General features: G+C 51.3%; 2 protein-coding genes and 1 long non-coding RNA gene across 3 annotated transcripts in view; 1 reads left to right on the top strand and 2 right to left on the bottom strand.

Moving 5' to 3' along the window:
• Positions 1-3574, bottom strand: part of LOC119969957 (calcyphosin-like protein) — a 29416-nt gene extending 25842 nt beyond the window's left edge. The window contains exon 1 of the mRNA XM_038803923.1: positions 3556-3574. The gene's annotated coding sequence lies outside the window, so the exon portion shown is untranslated. The remainder of the gene's footprint in view (positions 1-3555) is intronic.
• Positions 3575-3694: 120 nt separating this feature from the next.
• Positions 3695-18576, top strand: LOC119970797. The gene is made up of 3 exons (XR_005461675.1): positions 3695-3756; positions 13601-13674; positions 18326-18576. It is a non-coding gene; the product is annotated as an uncharacterized LOC119970797 (long non-coding RNA).
• LOC119970796 (UDP-glucuronosyltransferase 3A1-like) overlaps positions 17210-22663 on the bottom strand; it is a 69011-nt gene continuing 63557 nt past the window's right edge. The window contains exon 7 of the mRNA XM_038805970.1: positions 17210-17638. Coding sequence (XP_038661898.1) covers positions 17362-17638 — 277 coding nt within the window. The 3' untranslated portion in view covers positions 17210-17361. The remainder of the gene's footprint in view (positions 17639-22663) is intronic.

The following is a 22663-nucleotide window of genomic DNA, read 5'->3' as shown; positions in this document are numbered from 1 at the left end:
ACTCTCACCTCCCTCCCCTCCCTCACTCTCCCTCCCTCACACTCTCCTCCCTCCTCTCCCTCACTATCCCTCCCTGACTTCTCCCTCCTCTCCCTCACTATCCCTCCCTGACTTCTCCCTCCTCTCACTCACTATCTTTCCCTCACTATCCCTCCCTCACTCTCTCCTCTCCCTCCCTCACTATCCCTTCCTCACTCTCGCCCTCACTGTCCCTCCCTCACTACCCCCTCTCACTATCTCTCCCTCACTATCCCACCCTCACAATCCCTCCCTCCTCTCCCTCACTATCCCTCCCTCACTATCCCTCACCATCCCTCCCTCACTATCCCTCCCTCACTATCTCTCCCTCACCATCCCTCCCTCACTATCTCTCCCTCACTATCCCTCCCTCACTCTCTGCTCCCTCACTATCCCTCCCTCACTCTCTCTTCCTCCTCTCCCTCACCACCCCTCCCTCACTCTCCCTCCCTCACTATCCCTCCCTCACTATCCCTCCCTCATCTCCCTCCCACACTATCCCTCCCTCACTATCTCTCCCTCACTGTCTCCCCCTCATTATCCCTCCTTCACTCTTTCTCCCTCACTCTGTCCTCCCTCCTCTCCCTCACTATCCCTCCCTCAGTATATCTCCCTCACTCACCTCCCTCCCCTCCCTCACTATGACTTCCTCATTATCCCCTCCCTCCCCTCCCTCACTATCCCTCCCTCACTCCTCCCTCCTCTCCCTCACTACTTCTCCCTCACTATCCCCCTCCCTCACTATCCCTCCCTCACTCACCTCCCTCCCTTCCCTCCCTCACTCTCACCTCCCTCCCCTCCCTCACTATCCCTCACTCACTCTCCCTCCACCTTCACTATCCCTCCCTCATTCTTCCTCACTCCGTCCTCTCCCTCAATCTCCCCTCCCTCACTATCCCCTCCTCACTCTCTCCTCCATCCTCTCCCTCACTATCCCTCCCTCGCTCTCCCTCCCTCACTATCCTCTCCCTCACTCTCCCCTCCCTCACTATCTCTCCCTTCTCCCCATCCCTCCCTCCTCTCCCTCCCTCACTATCCCTCCCACACTATCTCTCCCTCACTATCTCTCCCTCGCTATCTCAGCCTCACTATCCCTCCCTCACTATCCCTCCCTCACTCTCTCCTCCCTCCTATCCCTCACCACCCCTCCCTCACTATCCCTCCCCTATCCCTCCCTCTCTCCCTCCCTATCCCTCCCTCATCTCCCTCACTATCCCTCCCTCTCTCCTCCCTCCTCCCCTCACTGTCCCGCCTTCACTTTCTCCCTCACTCTATCCTCCCTCCTCTCCCTCACTGTCCCTCCCTCAGTATCTCTCCCTCACTCACACCTCCCTCCCCTCCCTCACTATGACTTCCTCATTCTCTCCCTCACTCTCTCCTCCCTCCTCTCCCTCACTATCCCACCCTCACTCACTATCCCTCCCTCTGACCTCCCTCCCCTCCCTCTTCTCCCTCACTATCCCTCGCTCACTATCCCTCACTCACTATCCGTCCCTCACTCTCACCTCCCTCACTATCCCTACCTCACTCTCACCTCCCTCCCCTCCCTCCACTCCTTCACTATCTCTCCCTCATTCTTCCTCCTCCATCCTCTCCCTCAATCTCCCCTCCCTGACTATCCCTCCCTCACTCTCTCCTCCATCCTCTCCCTCACTATCCCTCCCTCACTATCTCTCCCTCACTCACACCTCCCTCCCTCCTCTCCCTGACTCACCCCTCCCTCACGATTCCTCCATCACTATCCCTCCCTCACTATCTCTCCCTCACTATCTGACCCTTACTATCCCTACCTCACTCTCCCTCCCTCCCTTCCCTCACTATCCTTCCCTCACTATCTGTCCCTTACTATCCCTCCCTCCTCTCCCTCACTATCCCTCCCTCACTCTCACCTCCCTCCCCTCCCTCACTCTCCCTCACACTCTCCTCCCTCCTCTCCCTCACTATCCCTCCGACTTCTCCCTCCTCTCCCTCACTATCCCTCCCTGACTTCTCCCTCCTCTCACTCACTATCTTTCCCTCACTATCCCTCCCTCACTCTCTCCTCTCCCTCCCTCACTATCCCTTCCTCACTCTCGCCCTCACTGTCCCTCCCTCACTACACCCTCTCACTATCTCTCCCTCACTATCCCACCCTCACAATCCCTCCCTCCTCTCCCTCACTAGCCCTCCCTCACTATCTCTCCCTCACCATCCCTCCCTCACTATCCCTCCCTCACTATCCCTCCCTCACTCTCTGCTCCCTCACTATCCCTCCCTCACTCTCTCCTCCTCTCCCTCACCCGCCCCTCCCTCACTCTCCCTCCCTCACTATCCCTCCCTCATCTCCCTCCCACACTATCCCTCCCTCACTATCTCTCCCTCACTGTCTCCCCCTCATTATCCCTCCTTCACTCTTTCTCCCTCACTCTGTCCTCCCTCCTCTCCCTCACTATCCCTCCCTCAGTATATCTCCCTCACTCACCTCCCTCCCCTCCCTCACTATGACTTCCTCATTATCCCCTCCCTCCCCTCCCTCACTATCCCTCCCTCACTCCTCCCTCCTCTCCCTCACTACCTCTCCCTCACTATCCCCCTCCCTCACTATCCCTCCCTCACTCACCTCCCTCACTCACTATCCCTCCCTCACTCTCACCTCCCTCCCCTCCCTCACTATCCCTCACTCACTCTCCCGCCACTCCTTCACTATCCCTCCCTCATTCTTCCTCACTCCGTCCTCTCCCTCAATCTCCCCTCCCTCACTATCCCCTCCTCACTTTCTCCTCCATCCTCTCCCTCACTATCCCTCCCTCGCTCTCCCTCCCTCACTCCTCTCCCTCACTCTCCCCTCCTCACTATCTCTCCCTTCTCCCTATCCCTCCCTCCTCTCCCTCCCTCACTATTCCTCCCTCACTATCCCTCCCACACTATCTCTCCCACACTATCTCTCCCACACTATCTCTCCCTCGCTATCCCTCCCTCACTATCCATCCCTCACTATCCATCCCTCACTCTCTCCTCCCTCCCCTCCCTCACTATCCCTCACTCACTCTTCCTCCCTCCCTCCTTCACTATCCCTCCCTCATTCTTCCTCACTCCGTCCTCTCCCTCAATCTCCCCTCCCTCACTATCGCTCCCTCACTCTCTCCTCCATCCTCACCCTCACTATCCCTCCCTCATTCTCCCTCCCTCACTCTTCCCTCCCTCACTATTCCTCCCTCACTCTTTCCTCCCTCACTATTCCTCCCTCACTATTCCTCCCTCACTATCTCTCCCTCACTATCTCTCCCTCACTGTCTCACCCTCACTATCCCTCCCTCACTAATCCTTCCTCACTCTCTCCTCCCTCCCCTCCCTCACTATCCCTCCCTCACTCTCACCTCCCTCACTCCTCTCACTCACTCTCTCCTCCCTCCCTCACTCTCACCTCCCTCCCCTCCCTCACTATCCCTCCCTCACTCTCACCTCCCTCCCCTTCCCTCCCTCACTATCCCTCCCTCACTATCCCTCCCTCACTATCCCCTCCCTCACTATCTCTCTATTTCTCTCTGACACACTCACCTTCTCCGACTCTGTCTCTTGCCGCTCCTCCGCTCTGATTGGTTGACGTGCCGTTGACGCGAACTGAGTCGGCCGCTGATTGGCTGTCCCGGTGTCACTCAGAGCGCGGCCCCGCCCCCTGTTGTCCCGGTTCCCCTGGCAACGGGGCGGGGCCTCGCTCCCCGACGGCTCAGTTCCTGTTAACTCGTTACTGTTAACCAGGTAACTCCTTAACTAGGGGATTAACCAGTAACCAGGGCCCCGCAATACACTGCGGCTCCTCCCTCAAACCCTCAATCCTCAAACCCTCAATCCTCAAACCCTCAAACCCTCAATCCTCAAATCCTCAAACCCTCAATCCACAAACCCTCAATCCCTCAATCCTCAAACCCTCAATCCTCAAACCCTCAATCCTCAAACCCTCAATCCTCAAACCCTCAATCCACAAACCCTCAATCCCTCAATCCTCAAACCTCCAATCCTCAAACCCTCAATCCTCAAACCCTCAATCCTCAAACCCCCCCAATCCTCAAACCCTCAATCCTCAAACCCTCAATCCTCAAACCCTCAATCCTCAAACCCCCCAATCCTCAAACCCTCAAACCCCCCAATCCTCAAACCCCCAATCCTCAAACCCTCAAACCCTCAATCCTCAAACCCTCAAATCCTCAAACCCTCAATCCTCAAACCCTCAATCCTCAAACCCTCAATCCTCAAACCCTCAATCCCTCAATCCTCAAATCTCAAACCCTCAATCCTCAAACCCTCAATCCTCAAACCCTCAATCCTCAAACCCTCAATCCCTCAATCCTCAAACCCTCAATCCTCAAATCCTCAATCCTCAAACCCTCAATCCTCAAACCCTCAATCCTCAAACCCTCACATCCTCAAACCCTCAATCCTCAAACCCCAATCCTCAAACCCTCAATTCTCAAACCCTCAACTCTCAAACCCTCAATCCTCAATCCACAAACCCTCAATCCTCAAACCCTCAATCCTCAAACCCTCAACTCTCAAACCCTCAATCCTCAAACCCTCAATCCTCAATCCACAAACCCTCAATCCCTCAAACCCTCAATCCTCAAACCCTCAATCCTCAAACCCTCAATCCTCAAACCCTCAATCCTCAAACCCTCAACTCTCAAACCCTCAATCCACAAACGCTCAATCCCTCAAACCCTCAATCCTCAAACCCTCAATCCTCAATCCACAAACCCTCAATCCCTCAAACCCTCAATCATCAAACCCTCAATCCTCAAACCCTCAATCCTCAATCCAAACCCTCAATCCCTCAAACCCTCAATCCTCAAACCCTCAATCCTCAATCCACAAACCCTCAATCCTCAAACCGTCAATCCTCAAACCCTCAAGCCTCAAACTCTCAATCCTCAAACCCCCAATCCTCAAACCCCCAATCCTCAAACCCTCAATCCTCAAACCTTCAAACCCTCAATCCTCAAATCCTCAATCCACAAACCCTCAATCCTCAAACCCTCAATCCACAAACCCTCAATCCACAAACCCTCAATCCTCAAACCCTCAATCCACAAACCCTCAATCCTCAATCCCTCAAACCCTAAATCCTCAATCCACAAACCCTCAATCCTCAAACCCTCAATCCTCAAACCCTCAATCCACAAACCCTCAATCCTCAAACCCTCAATCCTCAAACCCTCAATCCACAAACCCTCAATCCTCAAACCCTCAATCTACAAACCCTCAATCCTCAAACCCTCAATCCCTCAAACCCCCAATCCACAAACCCTCAACTCTCAAACCCTCAATCCTCAAACCCTCAATCCCATAAACCCTCAATCCTCAAACCCTCAATCCTCAAACCCTCAATCCCTCAAACCCTCAATCCTCAAACCCTCAATCCTCAAACCCTCATCCCTCTAATCTCAAACCCTCAAACCTTCAACCTCTCTAAACTCAAACCCTCAATCCCCATCCCTCAAACCCTCCATCCCTCTAACCTCAAACCCTCCACCTTCAACCAGTCAAACCCTGAACCCCTCTTCCCTCAAACCCTCTACCTTCAACCCATCAAACCTTCAACCCTCAGCCCTCAACCCCTCAAATCTTCAAACCCTCAACCGTCTAACCTCAAATCCTCTAACCTCAAATTCTCTAGCTTCAACCCCTCGAACCTTCAACTCTAGGGCCATCATGGTGGCGCAGTGGTTAGCGCTGCTATCTCACGGCGCCAAGGTCCCAGGTTGCAAAATGAAATGAAATGAAAATTGTTTATTGTCATGAGTAGGCTTCAATGAAGTTACTGTGAAAAGCCCCTAGTCGCCACATTCCGGCGCCTGTCTGGGGAGGCTGGTACGGGAATCAAACCGTGCTGCTGGCCTGCCTTGGTCTGCTTTAAAATCCAGCGATTTAGCCCAGTGAGCTAAACCAGCACCAGGTTTGATCTCGGCTCTGGGCTTCTGTGTGGAGTTTGCACATTCTCCCCATGTTTGCATTGGAGTTTGCACCCACAACCCAAAGATGTGTCCGGGTAGGTGGATTGGCCATGCTAAATTGCCCCTTAATAGGAAAAAACCTCTGTGCGGAGTCTGCACGTTCTCCCCGTGTTTGTGTGGGTTTTCTCCGGGTGCTCCGGTTTCCTCCCACAAGTCCCAAAGATGTGCAGGTTAGGTGGATTGGCCGTGATAAATTGTGCTTTGTGTCCAAAAAGGTAAGGTGGGGTTACTGGGTTATGGGGATAGGGTGGAGGCGTGGGCTTAAGTAGGGTGCTCTTTCCAAGGGCCGGTGCAGACTCGATGGGACGAATGGCCTCCTTCTGCACTGTAAATTCTATGATTCTAAGAGAGAGCCTGTTTACCGACTCGAGACCCGTGTCTCCAAAAACAGAAGGAATCCTGACTCCCTTCAAACCTCAGAATTCCAATCATCCTGAGTCCAACATTGAGGAGGGAGGTCAGGTGGCTTTCCCCAAGCTGCATGGAGCTAAACTCTCAAAGTGATGACAACACCAGGCCATACCTGACCAACACCAGACCAACACCAGGGGCAACACGGTAGCATGGTGGTTAGCATAAATGCTTCACAGCTCCAGGGTCCCAGGTTCGATTCCCGGCTGGGTCACTGTCTGTGTGGAGTCTGCATGTCCTCCCCGTGTGTGCGTGGGTTTCCTCCGGGTGCTCCGGTTTCCTCCCACAGTCCAAAGATGTGCGGGTTAGGTGGATTGGCCATGCTAAATTGCCCGTAGTATCCTAAAAAGGTAAGGTTAGGGGGGGGTGTTGGGTTATGGGTATAGGGTGGATACATAGGTTTGAGTAGGGTGATCATGGCTCGGCACAACATCGAGGGCCGAAGGGCCTGTTCTATAAGGCCTGTTAATGAAGGGCCTGTACTGTTCTATATCCTGCGTTGTTCACCATCCAAACAGTGAAGCAGCGATAACCCGGACCCTCATTAAACCCTCCGACTGCTATAACCTCTCACTCGTGCCTCCCGACTGATTCATTCCATGAGCCTTCGCCCGCTGTGCAGGCCCCGCTCCGGGAAAGACGGGGCATCTACAATCAGCCAACCTCCCCTCAGCAGGAAGATTCCAGTTGATTTGATGGACCATAATGGTCTCTGTGACAGGGTTTCCTTTACTCCACAACAGGCTGGTACTGGGGGGTCACAGAAAACTGTGGGTGTCTCTCCTGCAGGCTTTGAAACCACAACCCGAAAGTGTCGCACTGGGACAGTTTTGCAAGAGAGAGGGGACAAGTCGCACTGTTTATACCTAACCAGTGAGGTTGTCTTTATGCCACACCAGTTACCCTGACCGCCACCTACTGCCTGTGTGAGTCTCACTCCTGTGATGGTGAAATGTCACCCGGAAGGGCCCCACTAGTACAACCTCACAAGAGAGAGAGGAAGAGAGACCGCTGTTTATCTCTACCCAGTAGCCTCTCTTGAGTGAGTGGGTTCAAAGCTGTCGGATTCCCTTTGGGTCCTTGACTATGGAATTATATCCAGGCAATTATTGTGACTCAACCAGAGCGGACAGTGAAAGAAAAGTGGGACCATAACAATGGTAGATTTAAAAATAAATCATTTATTCAAGAGAATAAGGTCCTCCACAACTTAGACCATAACACACAAACACCAGTTATGAAATATTATGTATAAAGCATGAGACTAAACAGCATATCGTAAATTCTTACTTTTACACAAATTTACTTAAACGCCCGCAAACATATATATATATATCCGCTCACCCACCCCAACCTAAACCATCTAACCTAATTGGGAGTTTCTGTGGGCTAAGGGAGTATACTCACCATTCCCAGGAAGAGTAGTTAAAACCAGCACAGATGGCTCTTCCTCAAAGCTGGCTGGTCCGTGTGGCTGCTGGGACGTGATCCTGCCGTTCCTTTGGTCTCCTGGTCTGGTAACAGCCTCGCAGCAGGTGGAGAGGGCGCCAGGCAGGAGAGAGAGAGAGAGAGACCCTGAGTCCTGTATTATTAAGGGCAAAAAGCCTGAATGGAGCTGACTGACCCGTCCCAAAGGTGAATTCCAGGACAAAGGCCAGCTCACTGCTGACAGGATGCAAATTGATTTGATCCATGTCCCCGCAAAAGGTTCCACAATGTCTCCGGAGACTGCTGATCCCTTGAAAATGAAAATCGCTTATTGTCACGAGTAGGCTTCAATGAAGTTACTGTGAAAAGCCCCTAGTTGCCACAATCCGGTACCTGTTCGGGGAGGCTGGTGCGGGAATTGAACCGTGCTGCTGGCCTGCCTTGGTCTGCTTTAAAAACCAGCGATTTAGCCCAGTGTGCTAAACCAGCCTCTCTGGCCAGCCCCTATGAAAATGGCTCAGGTGGATGCTAGGGACAACATTAATCGTTCTCCCGTTGGGGCAATGTGATTTTGTCTGGCCAGCGCAGAACTGATTCACATCTCATTCTTCATTTTGTTCTTCCCACATCATTTTCTGTAGGTCTGTGATGAATCTTCGGGATGTATATTCTGCTGTCTGTCTGTAGACATGGATTCTGTTTTCCAGTAAAGCATATCCTTTTGAAGGGGAATTTCCTTATTTTAAAGGGGTTAATCCCAGAGCTGAAGGGGTTGGATTATGAGGAGAGGTTGAATAGACTGGGACTGTACTCGTTGGAATTTAGAAGGATGAGGGGGGATCTTATAGAAACATTTAAAATTATGAAGGGAATAGATAGGATAGATGCGGGCAGGTTGTTTCCACTGGCGGGTGACAGCAGAACTAGGGGACATAGCCTCAAAATAAGGGGAAGTAGATTTAGGACTGAGTTTAGGAGGAACTTCTTCACCCAAAGGGTTGTGAATCTATGGAATTCCTTGCCCAGTGAAGCAGTTGAGGCTCCTTCATTACATGTTTTTAAGGTAAAGATAGATAGTTTTTTGAAGAATAAAGGGATTAAGGGTTATGGTGTTCGGGCCGGAAAGTGGAGCTGAGTCCACAAAAGATCAGCCATGATCTAATTGAATGGCGGAGCAGGCTCGAGGGGCCAGATGGCCTACCCCTGCTCCTAGTTCTTATGTTCTTATATCCTTTCCAACTTTGTCCAGTTCATTTTGTTCCGCTGATGAGTTGCTGTAACTTACAGGTCCGTCTGACAATCGAATTCACCTTTCAGACAGAGCAGTCAGATGAGATCCCTTTCCTCCATGTGCGAGTTGATAAAAACATTTTTTGGATGACTGGTCAAAATGCATCGTTGACCTTGGGAGATTGATGGTGTCCATTAGCACCTCTGCAGGTATAATGAGTTTTCATCATCCTCTCTTTGTTATAAGTCCAGGCTGGGAGACAGTGTCTGCTGCTCCCTTGTTTTGTTGATTGTAAAGAGTTCCCACAATGATAAGTGTGAGATTCCACAAGGATGAGGGTTGAGTTTTGGCCTGTAATTACTGTTGGAAGTTTCCAGAACTGTGGACAACTTGCAAATGATGTGACCTGCAGCAGCCATGTTTTGGTCCAGCAAAGTCAGTTTTTAAATTAGCAGAAAGTAAGGTTTGACTTGAACTGTTTATAATCTCTTTCACGCGTTATGGACCAATGTCAGGAACAGAGATTGATTGAAGTCATTTATACTTGTATTTTGGAGTATTAGAAATAAGGTGTAACTTTAAGGGAGTTTACTTTTGTGTTTCTGTGTAAAGAAAGGTTAAAATTATAGTTGGATTGATACTAAACAAAGGTGCTTGCTTGTCTGGACTTTGGCTTCAGTTCAAGCTGTGCCTGCATTGTGATTAAAGAGTTTATGGCATTTAGATTTAGATTTATTGTCTCATGTACTGACGTACAGTAAAAAGTATTGTTCTGCGTACAGTCCATAGATCATTCCATACATGAAGAACACAGGACACACGCTAAATACATGAAAGTAAACAGGATTAGGCAGCACGGTGGTACAGTGGGTTAGCACTGCTGCCTTACGGAACAAGGTCCCAGGTTCGATCCCGGCTCTGGGTCACTGTCCGTGTGGAGTTTGCACATTCTCCCCGTGTTTGCGTGGGTTTCACCCCCACAACCCAAAGATGTGCAGGGTAGGTGGATTGCCCACGCTAAATTGCCCCTTAATTGGAAAAAAATGAATTGGGTGCTCTAGATATTCATATATTTGTCTAGATGCTCCTTAAATGCCGCTATCGTACCTGCTCCAACCATTCCCGCCAGGGAGTACATTCCATATATTTACCACCCTCTGTGTAAAAAACTAAACTTTTCCCCAAGCATTTAAAACCTACGTCCCCTAATACTTGACTCTCCTATCCTTGGAAAGAGCATCTGACTATCCACTCTGTCCATGCTCCTCTATTTTGTAGACCTCTATCAAGTCACCCCTCAACCTCCGTCGTTCCAGTGAGAGCAAACCGAGTTTGTCCAACTGATCCTCATAGCTAATGCCCTCCATACCAGGCAGCATCCTGGTAAATCTCTTCTGCACCCTCTCCAAATCCTCCACATCCATCTGGTAGTGTGGCGACCAGAATTGTACACAATAAGATGGATATGATAAATATATTTATATGTGTGTATGTGTGTGTAGGAATGAGGTTGAAGGTGACCAAACTTTACAAATATTTCAGATAATGGTCTCACCAACACCCTGGATAAAAGTACACAAATTATTTCCTTTTATATTCCATTTTCCTTGCCATAAACTACAACATTTCATTTGCCTTTTTAATTGCTTGCTGTACTTTATTTTATTTTATTCATTTAGAGGGTGCGGATGGTGCTGGCGAGGTCAGCAATCATTACCCATCCCTAATTGCCCTGATTTCTCCCAGCGACAATGAAGGAGATAGTTCCAAATCAGTGACTTGGAGGGAGCTTGCAAGTGGTGATGGTCCTGGGTCTCTGTTGCCCTTGACCTTCTGTATGGTAGTGGTCATAAGTTAGGATGGTGATATCTAAGGAGCCTTGGTGAATTCCTTTTTTTAAATTCAGAGAACCCGATTCATTTGTTTCCAATTAAGGGGCAATTTAGCATGGCCAATCCACCTAGCCTGCACATCTTTGGGTTGTGGGGGGCGAACCCCACGCAGACACGGGGAGAATGTGCAAACGCCACACGGACAGTGACCCGGAATTGAACCTGGGACCTCGGCGCCGTGAAGCAGCAGGGCTAACCCACTGCGCCACCCTGTTTGCCCTGGGACCTCGGCGCCGTGAAGCAGCAGGGCTAACCCACTGCGCCACCCTGTTGCCCTTGGTGAATTCCTGAAGTGTATTCCTTGCAGATGGTGCACACGGCTGACAAAGTAACTTGATGGTGGAGGGTGTGAGCTTCGCGAGTTTTGTTGGAGCTACACTCATCCAGGCAAGCGGAGAGTATTCCATCACACTCCTGACTTGTGCCGTCTAGATGGTGGACAGGCTTTTTTGTGGGGGGGGGGGTCAGGAAGTGAGTTACTCACTGCAGGACTCCTAGCCTCTGACCTGCCCTGGCAGCCACAGTATTAATGTGGCTGGGTCCGGTTCAGTTTCTGATCAATGGTAACCCCCAGGATGTTGATTGTGGGGGATTCAGCGATGGCAATGCCATTGAATGTCAAGGGGCGGTGGTTAGATCCTCTCTTGTCGGAGATGGCCATTGCCTGGCACTGTGTGGCACAAACGTAACTGGCCACTTGTCAGCCCAAGCCTGGATATTGTCCAGGTCTTGCTGCATTTGGACATGGACTGCTTCATTATCTGAGGAGTTGCGAATGGTGCTGAACATTCTGACCTGATATCGGGGGGGGGGGGTCATTGATGAAGCAGCTGAAGATGGTTGGGCCGAGGACATTACCCTGAGGAACTCCTGCAGTGACGTCCTGGAGCTGAGATGATTGACCGCCAACCACAACAACCATCTTCCTCTGTGCTGGGTATGACTCCAACCAGCGGAGAGATTCCCCCCCTGATTCCCATTGACTCCAGTTTAGCTCGGGCTCCTTGATGCCATACTCGATCAAATGATGCCTTGATATCGCCGTCATCTCACCTCTGAAGTTCAATTCAGCTCATTTGGCCATGTTTGAATCAAGGCTGTAATGAGGTCAGGTGCTGAGTGGCCCTGCATTGTAACCTTTTGTAATTCAGTTAGCAGGATATCCAGAACCCTGACAAAGAGATGTCCAGACACGAAACGTTAGCTCTGTTCTCTCTCTCCACAGATGCTGAAGTTTCCCAACTAACTGTTTTAGTTACCCAGATCCTCAGAGTTCCACATCCCGCTCTATTGAAAGTTTACTGCTTTTCCATTCTATCTGCCAAAATGAAAAAGTTGATATTTTTCCACATTATACTACATTTGCTCAGTCAAGTCACCCACCCATATTCCTTCTGTCCTCTTCACCGCTTACTCTCCTACTCAGCATTGTGTCTACAGTCAATTTTGCAGCCACACCATCCGAACTTTCATCCCCTCAAAGAAAATATAATGGGTGTAACCGAGCGGCCCCTTCGTGCTCGGCTCAGTGACACGAAACGGCCGTTAAACCTTGTGAGGCAGGGCAGCACGGTGGCACAGTGGTTATGCTGCCTCGTGGCGCCGAGGTCCCGGGTTCGATTCCGGCTCTGGGTCACTGTCCATGTGGAGTTTGCACATTCTCCCCGTGTTTGCGTGGGTTTCTCCCCCACAACCCAAAGATGTGCAGGGTAGGTGGATTGGCCATGCTAAATTGCCCCTTAATTAGAAAAAATTGAGTATTCTAAAAAAAAATTTCAAACTCCTGTGAGGCCTCTCGTGAGATTTGCCCCCGGCTTTACATGCGGATACGGCCAGAGAATTTCCAGGTCCGTGGCCACGCATGCGCACAGTGGCGGCCTGCAACGGTCGCATCGTACAACACAGCAACGGTCGTATCGTACAACATAGCACCGGCCGTACGCAAAAACCACCCCCCTGTAACCAGGCTCGCCACCCCCAGACCACCCCCACCAGTTCCCCCCAACTCCTGACAAAGGCCCCCATGCCAGCGAAATGGCTCCCCTTCCCCCGACTGTGGCGGCGCTGGTCTCACTCCTCAGCCGCCATGGGAGGTCCAGAAAAAAAAAGGATACGTGTCCCACGCCGTCGGGAACTCGGCCTATCGAGGGCAGAGCATCGGGGGAGGCCCTCGCTGACAGCCTGACAGCCTCAGCTGACAAGTAGGCTGTTTTTGAAGGGGCGGAGCATCACAATAGCTCGGCGCAAACAGGGATTCTCCGGCCAATTGCCAAACACAATTTTGCCATCGGCAACCGGAGAATCCCGCCCTATGATTCTATTCTATGTCTTCTCTACATGAGATGACTTGCAATGGAATGTTCTTGAATTAGTTCATCCTTTAATAAAAACAAAACATGTTGGAAATGCTCAGACAATCTGACAGTATCTGTGGGAAAAGATATCGGGCTAAAGATTCAGCTGACTGACCTTTCACATCAGAACTTATTCTTCTTGTCTGTGGCTAAGTTTATTGAATAGTTACTGAGCACGGCTCCTCTCACAAGAGCTGCAGCTATCAGGTGAGACCTGTGAATATACGGAATCAGCAATTTCGCTGGAAGGAATAATCATTGCTTTCTTTCCGTTTCCAGTAAATCAGAAAATTCCAAGCTGCAATATAACTGTGAAAAGTGTCAACATTGTGGAAGGGATCTGCTCGGCACAGGTAATGCAGCATACATCTGTTCCTTTCCTTTCCCACAACTTTGCCTCGTGTTTTGGAAGCAGGGTCACAGAGTGCAAAGGGGAGCTGAATTTTAGCCTGGGCATGAGGTCAGATCCAATTACAGCACAAAGGGCAGATTTAAATTAAATTACTAAATCTGAAATTAAAAGCTAGTCTCAACAATGAAAAGAACACAAGGAATAGAAAGAGAAACAGACCATCCGTCAGCCGTTTGATCCAATTATGGCTGATGTTTTAGCACAGTGGGATAAACAGCTGGCTTGTAATGCAGAATAAGGCCATGCAGTGCGGGTTCAATTCCTGTACCAGCCTCCCGGAATGTGGCAACTAGGGGCTTTTCACAGTAACTTCATTGAAGCCTACTTGTGAAAATAAGCGATTGTTATTAACTAATCTTTTATACAGTTCCAGCATTTTAGATCTTGGCTAATAAATGAAAGAATGCCATATACCTTCTTAACCACCTTATTGGCCTGTCTTGCAACCTTCAGGGATCTGTAGACATTCACTGCAAGGTCCCTCATTTCCTCTACACCTCTGGGTCTCCTCCCATTTATTGTGAAGGTCGGAATTCTCAGGCTGTTGCGATTCACTTTTCCCGCCCGACAGAGCATCCCGCTCCCAGGTTTCCCCGCAGCGTGGAGCGGCTTCAATGGGAAATCCCATTGACAAGAGGCAGGAAGGGAGAATCCCACCACCAGCTAACGGCACATTGCTGAGAAACACAAGAATCCAGCCTGTAATCATTTCCCTTTTTGACCTCCCCAAATTTATCATCTCACACGTCTCTGGGTTGAATTTCAGTGGCCACTTTTCGCCCACCTCACCGGTCCATTGATATCTTCCTACAGACGACAGCGATCCTCCCCACTACCTACCATGCCGCCAATTTTGTGACGTCTTCAAACTTCCTGATCATTCCCTTTATAGGATAAGTTGTCACCATGCTGTCCTGGGCCCCTGGCTCTGTGAGACAGCAGTGCTAACCACTGTGCCACCCTGGCTCTGTGAGACAGCAGTGCTAACCACTGTGCCACCCTGGCTCTGTGAGACAGCAGTGCTAACAACTGTGCTCCCTGGCGCTGTGAGACAGCAGTGCTAACCACTGTGCCACCCGGCGCTGTGAGACAGCAGTGCTAACCACTGTGCCAGCCCGGCGCTGTGAGACAGCAGTGCTAACTACTGTGCCACCCTGGCGCTGTGAGACAGCAGTGCTAACCACTGTGCCACCCGGCGCTGTGAGACAGCAGTGCTAACTACTGTGCCACCCTGGCGATCTGAGACAGCAGCGCTAACCACTGTGCCAGCCCGGCGCTGTGAGGCAGCAGTGCTAACCACTGTGCCACCCTGGCGCTGTGAGACAGCAGTGCTAACCACTGTGCCACCCTGGCTCTGTGAGACAGCAGTGCTAACCACTGTGCCACCCTGGCTCTGTGAGGCAGCAGTGCTAACCACTGTGCCAGCCCGGCGCTGTGAGACAGCAGTGCTAACCACTGTGCCAGCCCGGCGCTGTGAGGCAGCAGTGCTAACCACTGTGCCAGCCCGGCGCTGTGAGACAGCAGTGCTAACCACTGTGCCACCCCTGGCTCTGTGAGGCAGCAGTGCTAACCACTGTGCTCCCTGGCGCTGTGAGACAGCAGTGCTAACCACTGTGCCACCGTGCCGACCCGGGTCCCTGAGCTGGATTTTCCGTTACCACCAGACCCACCAACAGAGACCCCACCAGAGACTGCCACCCGATCCTCTCACCTGATCCTCCCACCAAAGACCCCTATCCAAGACCCCAGCTGACCCAGCCATCAGAGACCCCCACCGGAAACTCCCATCGGACCCTCCCCCACCATAGACCTGCTTCAGAGACCCTCACCACACCCACCCACCAGAGACTCCAAGCAGAGACCCTCACCACACCCACCCACCAGAGATTTCAAGCAGAGACCCCCACCAGACGCCCACACCAGAGACCCCCACCAGAGACTCCAAGCAGAGACCCCCCACCAGACCCACACACCAGAGACCCCCACCCGACCCTCATACCAAAGACCTCCATCTGACCCTCCTACCAGAGACCTCCCCCAGAGACCCACTTCAGAGACTCTCACCAGACCAACCCTCCAGGGACTTCCATCTGAGACCATCAGCAGAAACCCCACCAGAACCCTGCACCAGACCCACCCACCAGAACCCTGCACCAGACCCACCCACCAGAACCCTGCACCAGAGACTCCAAGCAGAGACCCCCCACCAGACCCCCACACCAGAACCCTGCACCTGACCCACACACCAGAGACCCCCACCAGAGACCCCACCAGAGACTCCATCAGACACTACCCCATCAGAGACCACCATCGGAGATCCCAATCAAAGACCCCCCCCCCCAAAACAGGAAACCCTCCAGAACCCCCCCAGGGTTCCAAGCCTCTTAAAGGGGCAAGGTATTAAAAGTAAATACCGATCATCACATGGGCCAAAGGGCCTGTTTCCATGCTGTAAACATCTGTATTTCACTTGTCGGGCTAAACAATATGTTTCCCAGACAATTGATACCAACTTGTAACAGCACGATCAATACAAGCTATAATTCATTGTGTGCTACTGGGTGAGCTTTTCACAGTCCAATCAAGCTCATATCAAAGCTCCAAAACCTAGGACTTGGCTCCTCACTCTGCAACTGGAGCCTCGATTTTCTGACCAACAGACCACAATCAGCAAGAATGAACACCAACACTTCCTCCACAATAGTCCTCAATACCGGGGCCCTGCAAGGCTGCGTACTTAGCCCCCTACTCTACTCCCTGTACACACACGACTGCGTGGCAAAACTGGGTTCCAACTCCATTGACAGGTTTGCTGATGATACGACCATAATGGGCCGGATCTCGAATAACGATGAGTCAGAATACAGGAGGGAGATTGAGAACCGAGTGGAGCGGTGTAACGACAACAATCTCTCCCTCAATGCCAGCAAAACTAAATAGATGTTCATTGACTTCAGGAAGCAAAGTACTGTACACACCCCTGTCAGCATCAACGGGGCCGAGGTGGAGATGGTTAGCAGTTTCAAATTCCTAGAGATGCACCTTACCAAAAATCTGTCCTGGTTTAGCTCGCTGAGCTAAATCGCTGGCTTTTAAAGCAGACCAAGCAGGCCAGCAGCACGGTTCGATTCCCGTACCAGCCTCCCCGAACAGGCGCCGGAATGTGGTGACTAGGGGCTTTTCACAGTAACTTAATTGAAGCCTACTCGTGACAATAAGTGATTTTTATTTCATTTTTTTCCTTCCCCACACCAGACTCCTAAATAACCCTCTTATGGACTGACCTCATTAACACTACACCCTGTATGCTTCATCCGATGCCGGTGATTATGTAGTTACATTGTATATGTTGTGTTGCCCTATTATGTATTTTCTTTTATTCCCTTTTCTTCCCATATACTTAATGATCTGTTGAGCTGCTCGCAGAAAAATACTTTTCACTTTACCTCGGTACACGTGGCAATAAACAAATCCAATCCAATCCAATCAGATTTAATTCAAAATCGAGATGCGCATCATTATACAGTAAGTAAATTCTCGTGGTGCATTGCAAAACAACATAAAAATGAAATGCAAAGTCCGTATCTGGAAAAAGTAACTGGGTCTATTCGTCAGCGATCGAATCACTTTAAGCCACTTTGGATTTTCTTCCCCTGCACAGAGCTCCGATTACACTCTTCACTACCTTGATTATAATGTACAATATCACAGAACTAACCACCAGCAGGAACAAGATGACATCAATGAGGTACAGCTGGTACCAGGGCTGCTGTAATCCATATGCCCGAAGGTGACTTCCTCCCCCAAGCTGCACGATATGTTTTACCCACCGGACTAGCCGTTCACGTGGAGGGAATGGGTGAGAGCGGTGAATGCGGCTCAGAGCCAGCGCTGATCTCTTGTACCTGTTTGAAACAAAAATAATAATGTTCTTCCTTCAATTTTTGGAATTTTAAAGAGGATTCTTTGCCCAGTCTGCAGCTGGCAGCAAACCCGTACATACCCGTCCTTGTTGTGGGGCAATGCCCATTCCTAGTTGTCCCTGAGGTGTGGTCAACCATTGATAGATTCTATACTAAAAAGGTAGATTCTATCGTTTTGGTATATAACAAATTAAAGGAATAAATGGACCAAGCTTTGAAATGGCTTCTTGAAATGGAATGTTAAAATCAAACAAGACAGTAAAATCATGCGAAAGGGAAAATGCTGGAAAATCTCAGCAAGTCTGGCAGTATCTGTAGGGAGAGAAAAGAGCTAACGTTTCGAGACCGATGACTCTTTCTCAAAGCTGGTCAAAGATTCCAGCATCCACAGTAATTTGCTTTTATCCAGTAAAATGATGCTGTTCCCTATCGGAATCATCAAGATAAGAAAGCCAGGCAGACCACGGGCACATTTGGCCAAGTCACAGCTTTTGGGCAACATTCCCAGAAACTGTCTCCTTGGCAATGGATAGGACTCATAATAAAGACGCATTTCATCACCTCATGTTAAAATGTTGATGGAATTGAATTAACTGTGTAATTACTTCAAGCCAATCACAGCCAAAAAGGGGAGTACCATTAGTGACAGCAATAATCTTTAAAAAATAGGTGCCGCTTTGAACAACTCATTCCGGGATCACTTATCTTCAACTTCTGAGGCTACTCTTCTGCGCTATCACTTTGAACAGCCATTATGTTTTTATTTTCAACCTTTGTGTATCGTGTAATCAGTTAGAAGAAACGTCAAGAGCTGTAAGTTGTACTGAATTTAACTCAGTACTCTGTATTTGCTTTGACTAAACAAACTTTACAAAACTCTGTATTTGCTTAAAAACTGATGAGAGACATCTGCAAAGCTAAATGAATAAAGCCAATTTACTTCATGCATGAAGCTCTGTTTCATAATCTGACGAGTAGTGTATAACGTGCGGTGACACATAAGATACACTAACCAAAGTTCAGATCTAATAACCGTATCGCGTAGGATTAGAGTTCAATATTAACCGGATTGGGTTGAGGTGGGAGGGTTCCAGAGGGACAATGATAAACCTGTGAACACACTGAAAGCCACGACAGAAACAGACAATGCTTAGGGCACAAGAGGTCATGTGGTCCATCGTGTCTATGTCATATAGAAAAAAAGCAATCTAGCCTTAACGCATCAGCTGCTGGTTCCCCTCTGAATACTTACCACCCTGACTTGGAAATATATCGCCGTTCCTTCACTGTTGCTGGGGCAACATCATGGAACTCCCTGCCTAACAGCAGAGTGGGTGTACCTACACCTCATGGACTGCTGTGGTTGAAGAAGGCAGCTCACCACCACCTTCTGAAGGACAGTTGAGGATGAGCAATAAATGGTGGCCGAACCAGCAACACTCATCCCAAGAGGGAATAAAAAAATGGAAGTATAATCATTGTGGAGGACCTTAAACTTCACACAGATTGGGAAAATCAAATTAGGAATGGTTGAACGGCCCGATGGCACAGTGCTTCCTCATAGCATCAGGGACCTGGGTTCAATTCCACCCCGTGTCTGCGTGGGTTCCCTCCGGGTGCTCCGAAAGTCCAAAGATGTGCAGGTTAGGTGGATTGGCCATGATAAATTGCCCTCAGTGTCCAAAAAGATTTGGTGGGGTTACTGGGTTACGGGGATAGAGTGAGGGTGTGGCTAAAGTAGGGTCCACTTTCCAAGGGTCGGTGCAGATTCGATGGGCCAAATGGACTCCTTCTGCACTGTAAATTCTATGATTCTCTGAGAAGATAAGTTTGTAGAATGTTTTTGTGACAGACTCTTGGAGCAATACATTGTGGAATGAGTAGGGATAAAGCTACCTCAGTATTGTGGAATGAGCAGGGATAAAGCTACCTCAGTATTGTAGAATGAGTAGGGATAAAGCTACCTCAGTATTGTGGAATGAGCAGGATAAAGCTACCTCAGTATTGTGGAATGAGTAGGGATAAAGCTACCTCAGTATTGTGGAATGAGCAGGGATAAAGCTACCTCAGTATTGTGGAATGAGCAGGGATAAAGCTACCTCAGTATTGTGGAATGAGCAGGGATAAAGCTACCTCAGTATTGTGGAATGAGCAGGGATAAAGCTCCCTCAGTATTGTGGAATGAGCAGGGATAAAGCTACCTCAGTATTGTGGAATGAGTAGGGATAAAGCTACCTCAGTATTGTGGAATGAGCAGGGATAAAGCTACCTCAGTATTGTGGAATGAGCGGGGATAAAGCTACCTCAGTATTGTGGAATGAGCGGGGATAAAGCTAACCTCATATTGTGGAATGAGCAGGGATAAAGCTACCTCAGTATTGTGGAATGAGCAGGGATAAAGCTACCTCAGTATTGTGGAATGAGCGGGGATAAAGCTACCTCAGTATTGTGGAATGAGCGGGGATAAAGCTACCTCAGTATTGTGGAATGAGCGGGGATAAAGCTACCTCAGTATTGTGGAATGAGCGGGGATAAAGCTACCTCAGTATTGTGGGAATGAGCAGGGATAAAGCTACCTCAGTATTGTGGAATGAGTAGGGATAAAGCTACCTCAGTATTGTGGAATGAGTAGGGATAAAGCTACCTCAGTATTGTGGAATGAGCAGGGATAAAGCTACCTCAGTATTGTGGAATGAGCAGGGATAAAGCTACCTCAGTATTGTGGAATGAGTAGGGATAAAGCTACCTCAGTATTGTGGAATGAGCAGCGATAAAGCTACCTCAGTATTGTGGAATGAAGCAGGGTTAATGAGCAATAGCATAGCACGGGTTTAGCTCAGTGGGCTAGACAGCTGGCTTGTAATGCAGAAGAAAGCCAGCAGCGCAGGTTCAATTCCCGTACCAGCTTACCCTAACAGGTGCCGGAATGTGGCGCCGAGGGGCTTTTCACAGTAACTTCATACTTGTGACAATAAAAGATTATTATTATAATGATCAGAATTCCATGTTAAATTTCAAAATGACATTTCCCAATTGGCAAAAGTTATATCCTCAGCTTGAAACAAAGCCAGTTTGATGGATACGAGGGGAGATCTGACGAGGGTTAGTTGGGTAAACAGACCAAAGGAAAAGACAAGTGGGAAACATTGAAAGAAACAATTGAAAATATTCATGGGAAATACATTCTGTTGAGAAACACTGGCCACGATTCTCCGTTCCGGCGACAGAGTGCGTGCGCTGGTGGGGAACCCGGGCGTGTTTTACCTCGCTGCCTGCGCCCGTTCCAAGACGGCATTCTCCGGCCGACACGGGGGCTAGTAGGGGTGGGTGGGAAGCACGGGGGCGTGGCCTTGGAGCGGCGGAGACCCGGCGCCACATAAACGCGCGGTGTCGCGGCGCACAACAGGTGGCGCGAGCCCACAGGCCACCAATGGGGGACCATGGCGCCAAGCCGAGCAGTACCCAGGTTCACACACCACAACCTGGAGATGCTGCTGGGCACCCTCGAGGAGAGGAGGGGGTGTCTGTACCCCACACCCAGCCGGAGGGCTCCAGCCAACATGGCCCAGCATCTGTGGAGGGAGGTGGGCGCGGCCGGGAGTGCCACCCCGGTGACACCGAGGACTGGCGAGCAGTGCCGCAAAAAGCTCCACAAACTACTGAGGGCGGCCTGGGTGAGTACCCAGCAGTGTGCCCATGGCACCAACCCCCCCTACCCCTCCACATGTGTGACATCCACCCCCTCCCTGGGGGGTGGTACAAACACAGCCGTGAGGCATATAGCTGCAGCCACCCATTCAAGCCGCGGTTGGCCCTCGGCACCCATTGCCAACATAGACCCAACTGCGTACAGTGGGCCGCCTAACATTGCTGTTAGTCCCCACCCCCCCACCGCCCAGGAAAAGAGCGGCCATAACCAACGGGAGCGAGCCCGAAGGGGCGGAACGTGGCCTGCGCCAGCTCACCGTGCACCAGCAGAGGGCACTGGACAAAGCCGGTGCACCCAAGGACCGGGAGATTGCCCAAGCCGAGGGCGGGGGTCCGCCACCAAGCGAGATCCCTCCCCTGCCTGGCCCCCTGCCCCTCAGCCCTCCCCCCTCAGCCCTCCTCCCTCAGCCCTCCTCCCTCAGCCCCCTGCCCCTCAGCCCTCCCCCTCAGCCCTCCCCCTCAGCCCTCCTCCCTCAGCCCTCCTCCCTCAGCCCCCTGCCCCTCAGGCCCTCCCCCCTCAGAGCCCTCTCCCCTCTGCCCTCCCCCTCAGCCCCTCCTCCTCACAGCCCTCCCCCCTCAGCCCTCCCCCCTCAGCCCTCCCCCCTCAAGCCCTCCCCCTCAGCCCTCCTCCCTCAGCCCTCCTCCCTCAGCCCTCCTCCCTCAGCCCCCTGCCCCTCAGCCCACCCCCCTCAGCCCTCCTCCCTCAGCCCTCTTCCCTCAGCCCTCCTCCCTCAGCCCCCTGCCCCTCAGCCCTCCCCCCTCAGCCCTCTCCCCTCTGCCCTCCCCCCTCAGCCCTCCTCCCTCAGCCCTCCTCCCTCAGCCCTCCTCCCTCAGCCCTCCCCCCTCAGCCCTCCTCCCTCAGCCCTCCTCCCTTCCCTCAGCCCTCCTCCCTCGCCCCCTGCCCCTCAGCCCTCCCCCTCAGCCCTCCCCCTCAGCCCTCCTCCCTCAGCCCTCATCCTCCCCCCTCAGCCCTCCCCCTCAGCCTCCCCCTCAGCCCTCCCCCCTCAGCCCTCCCCCTCAGCCCTCTCACCAGCCCTCCCCTCAGCCTCCCCTCAGCACCTCCCCTCAGCCCTCCCCCCTCAGCCCTCACCCTCTCTCCTCTCTCAGGCCTCCTCAGCCTCCTCAGCCCTCCCCCCTCTCTCTCAGCCCTCCCCCTTCAGCCTCCCCCTCAGCCCTCCTCCCTCAGCCCTCCCCCCTCAGCCTCCTCCCTCAGCCCTCCCTCAGCCTCCCCCTCAGCCCCCTGCCCCTCAGCCCTCCCCCCTAGCCCTCCCCCCTCAGCCCTCCCCCCTCCCCGTCAGC

The sequence above is a fragment of the Scyliorhinus canicula genome, chromosome 8 (assembly GCF_902713615.1).
Source record: "Scyliorhinus canicula chromosome 8, sScyCan1.1, whole genome shotgun sequence".
NCBI classification, from domain to species: domain Eukaryota; kingdom Metazoa; phylum Chordata; class Chondrichthyes; order Carcharhiniformes; family Scyliorhinidae; genus Scyliorhinus; species Scyliorhinus canicula.
The sequence above is the reverse complement of the archived record's forward strand: the minus strand, read 5'-3'. Positions and strand labels throughout refer to the sequence as shown.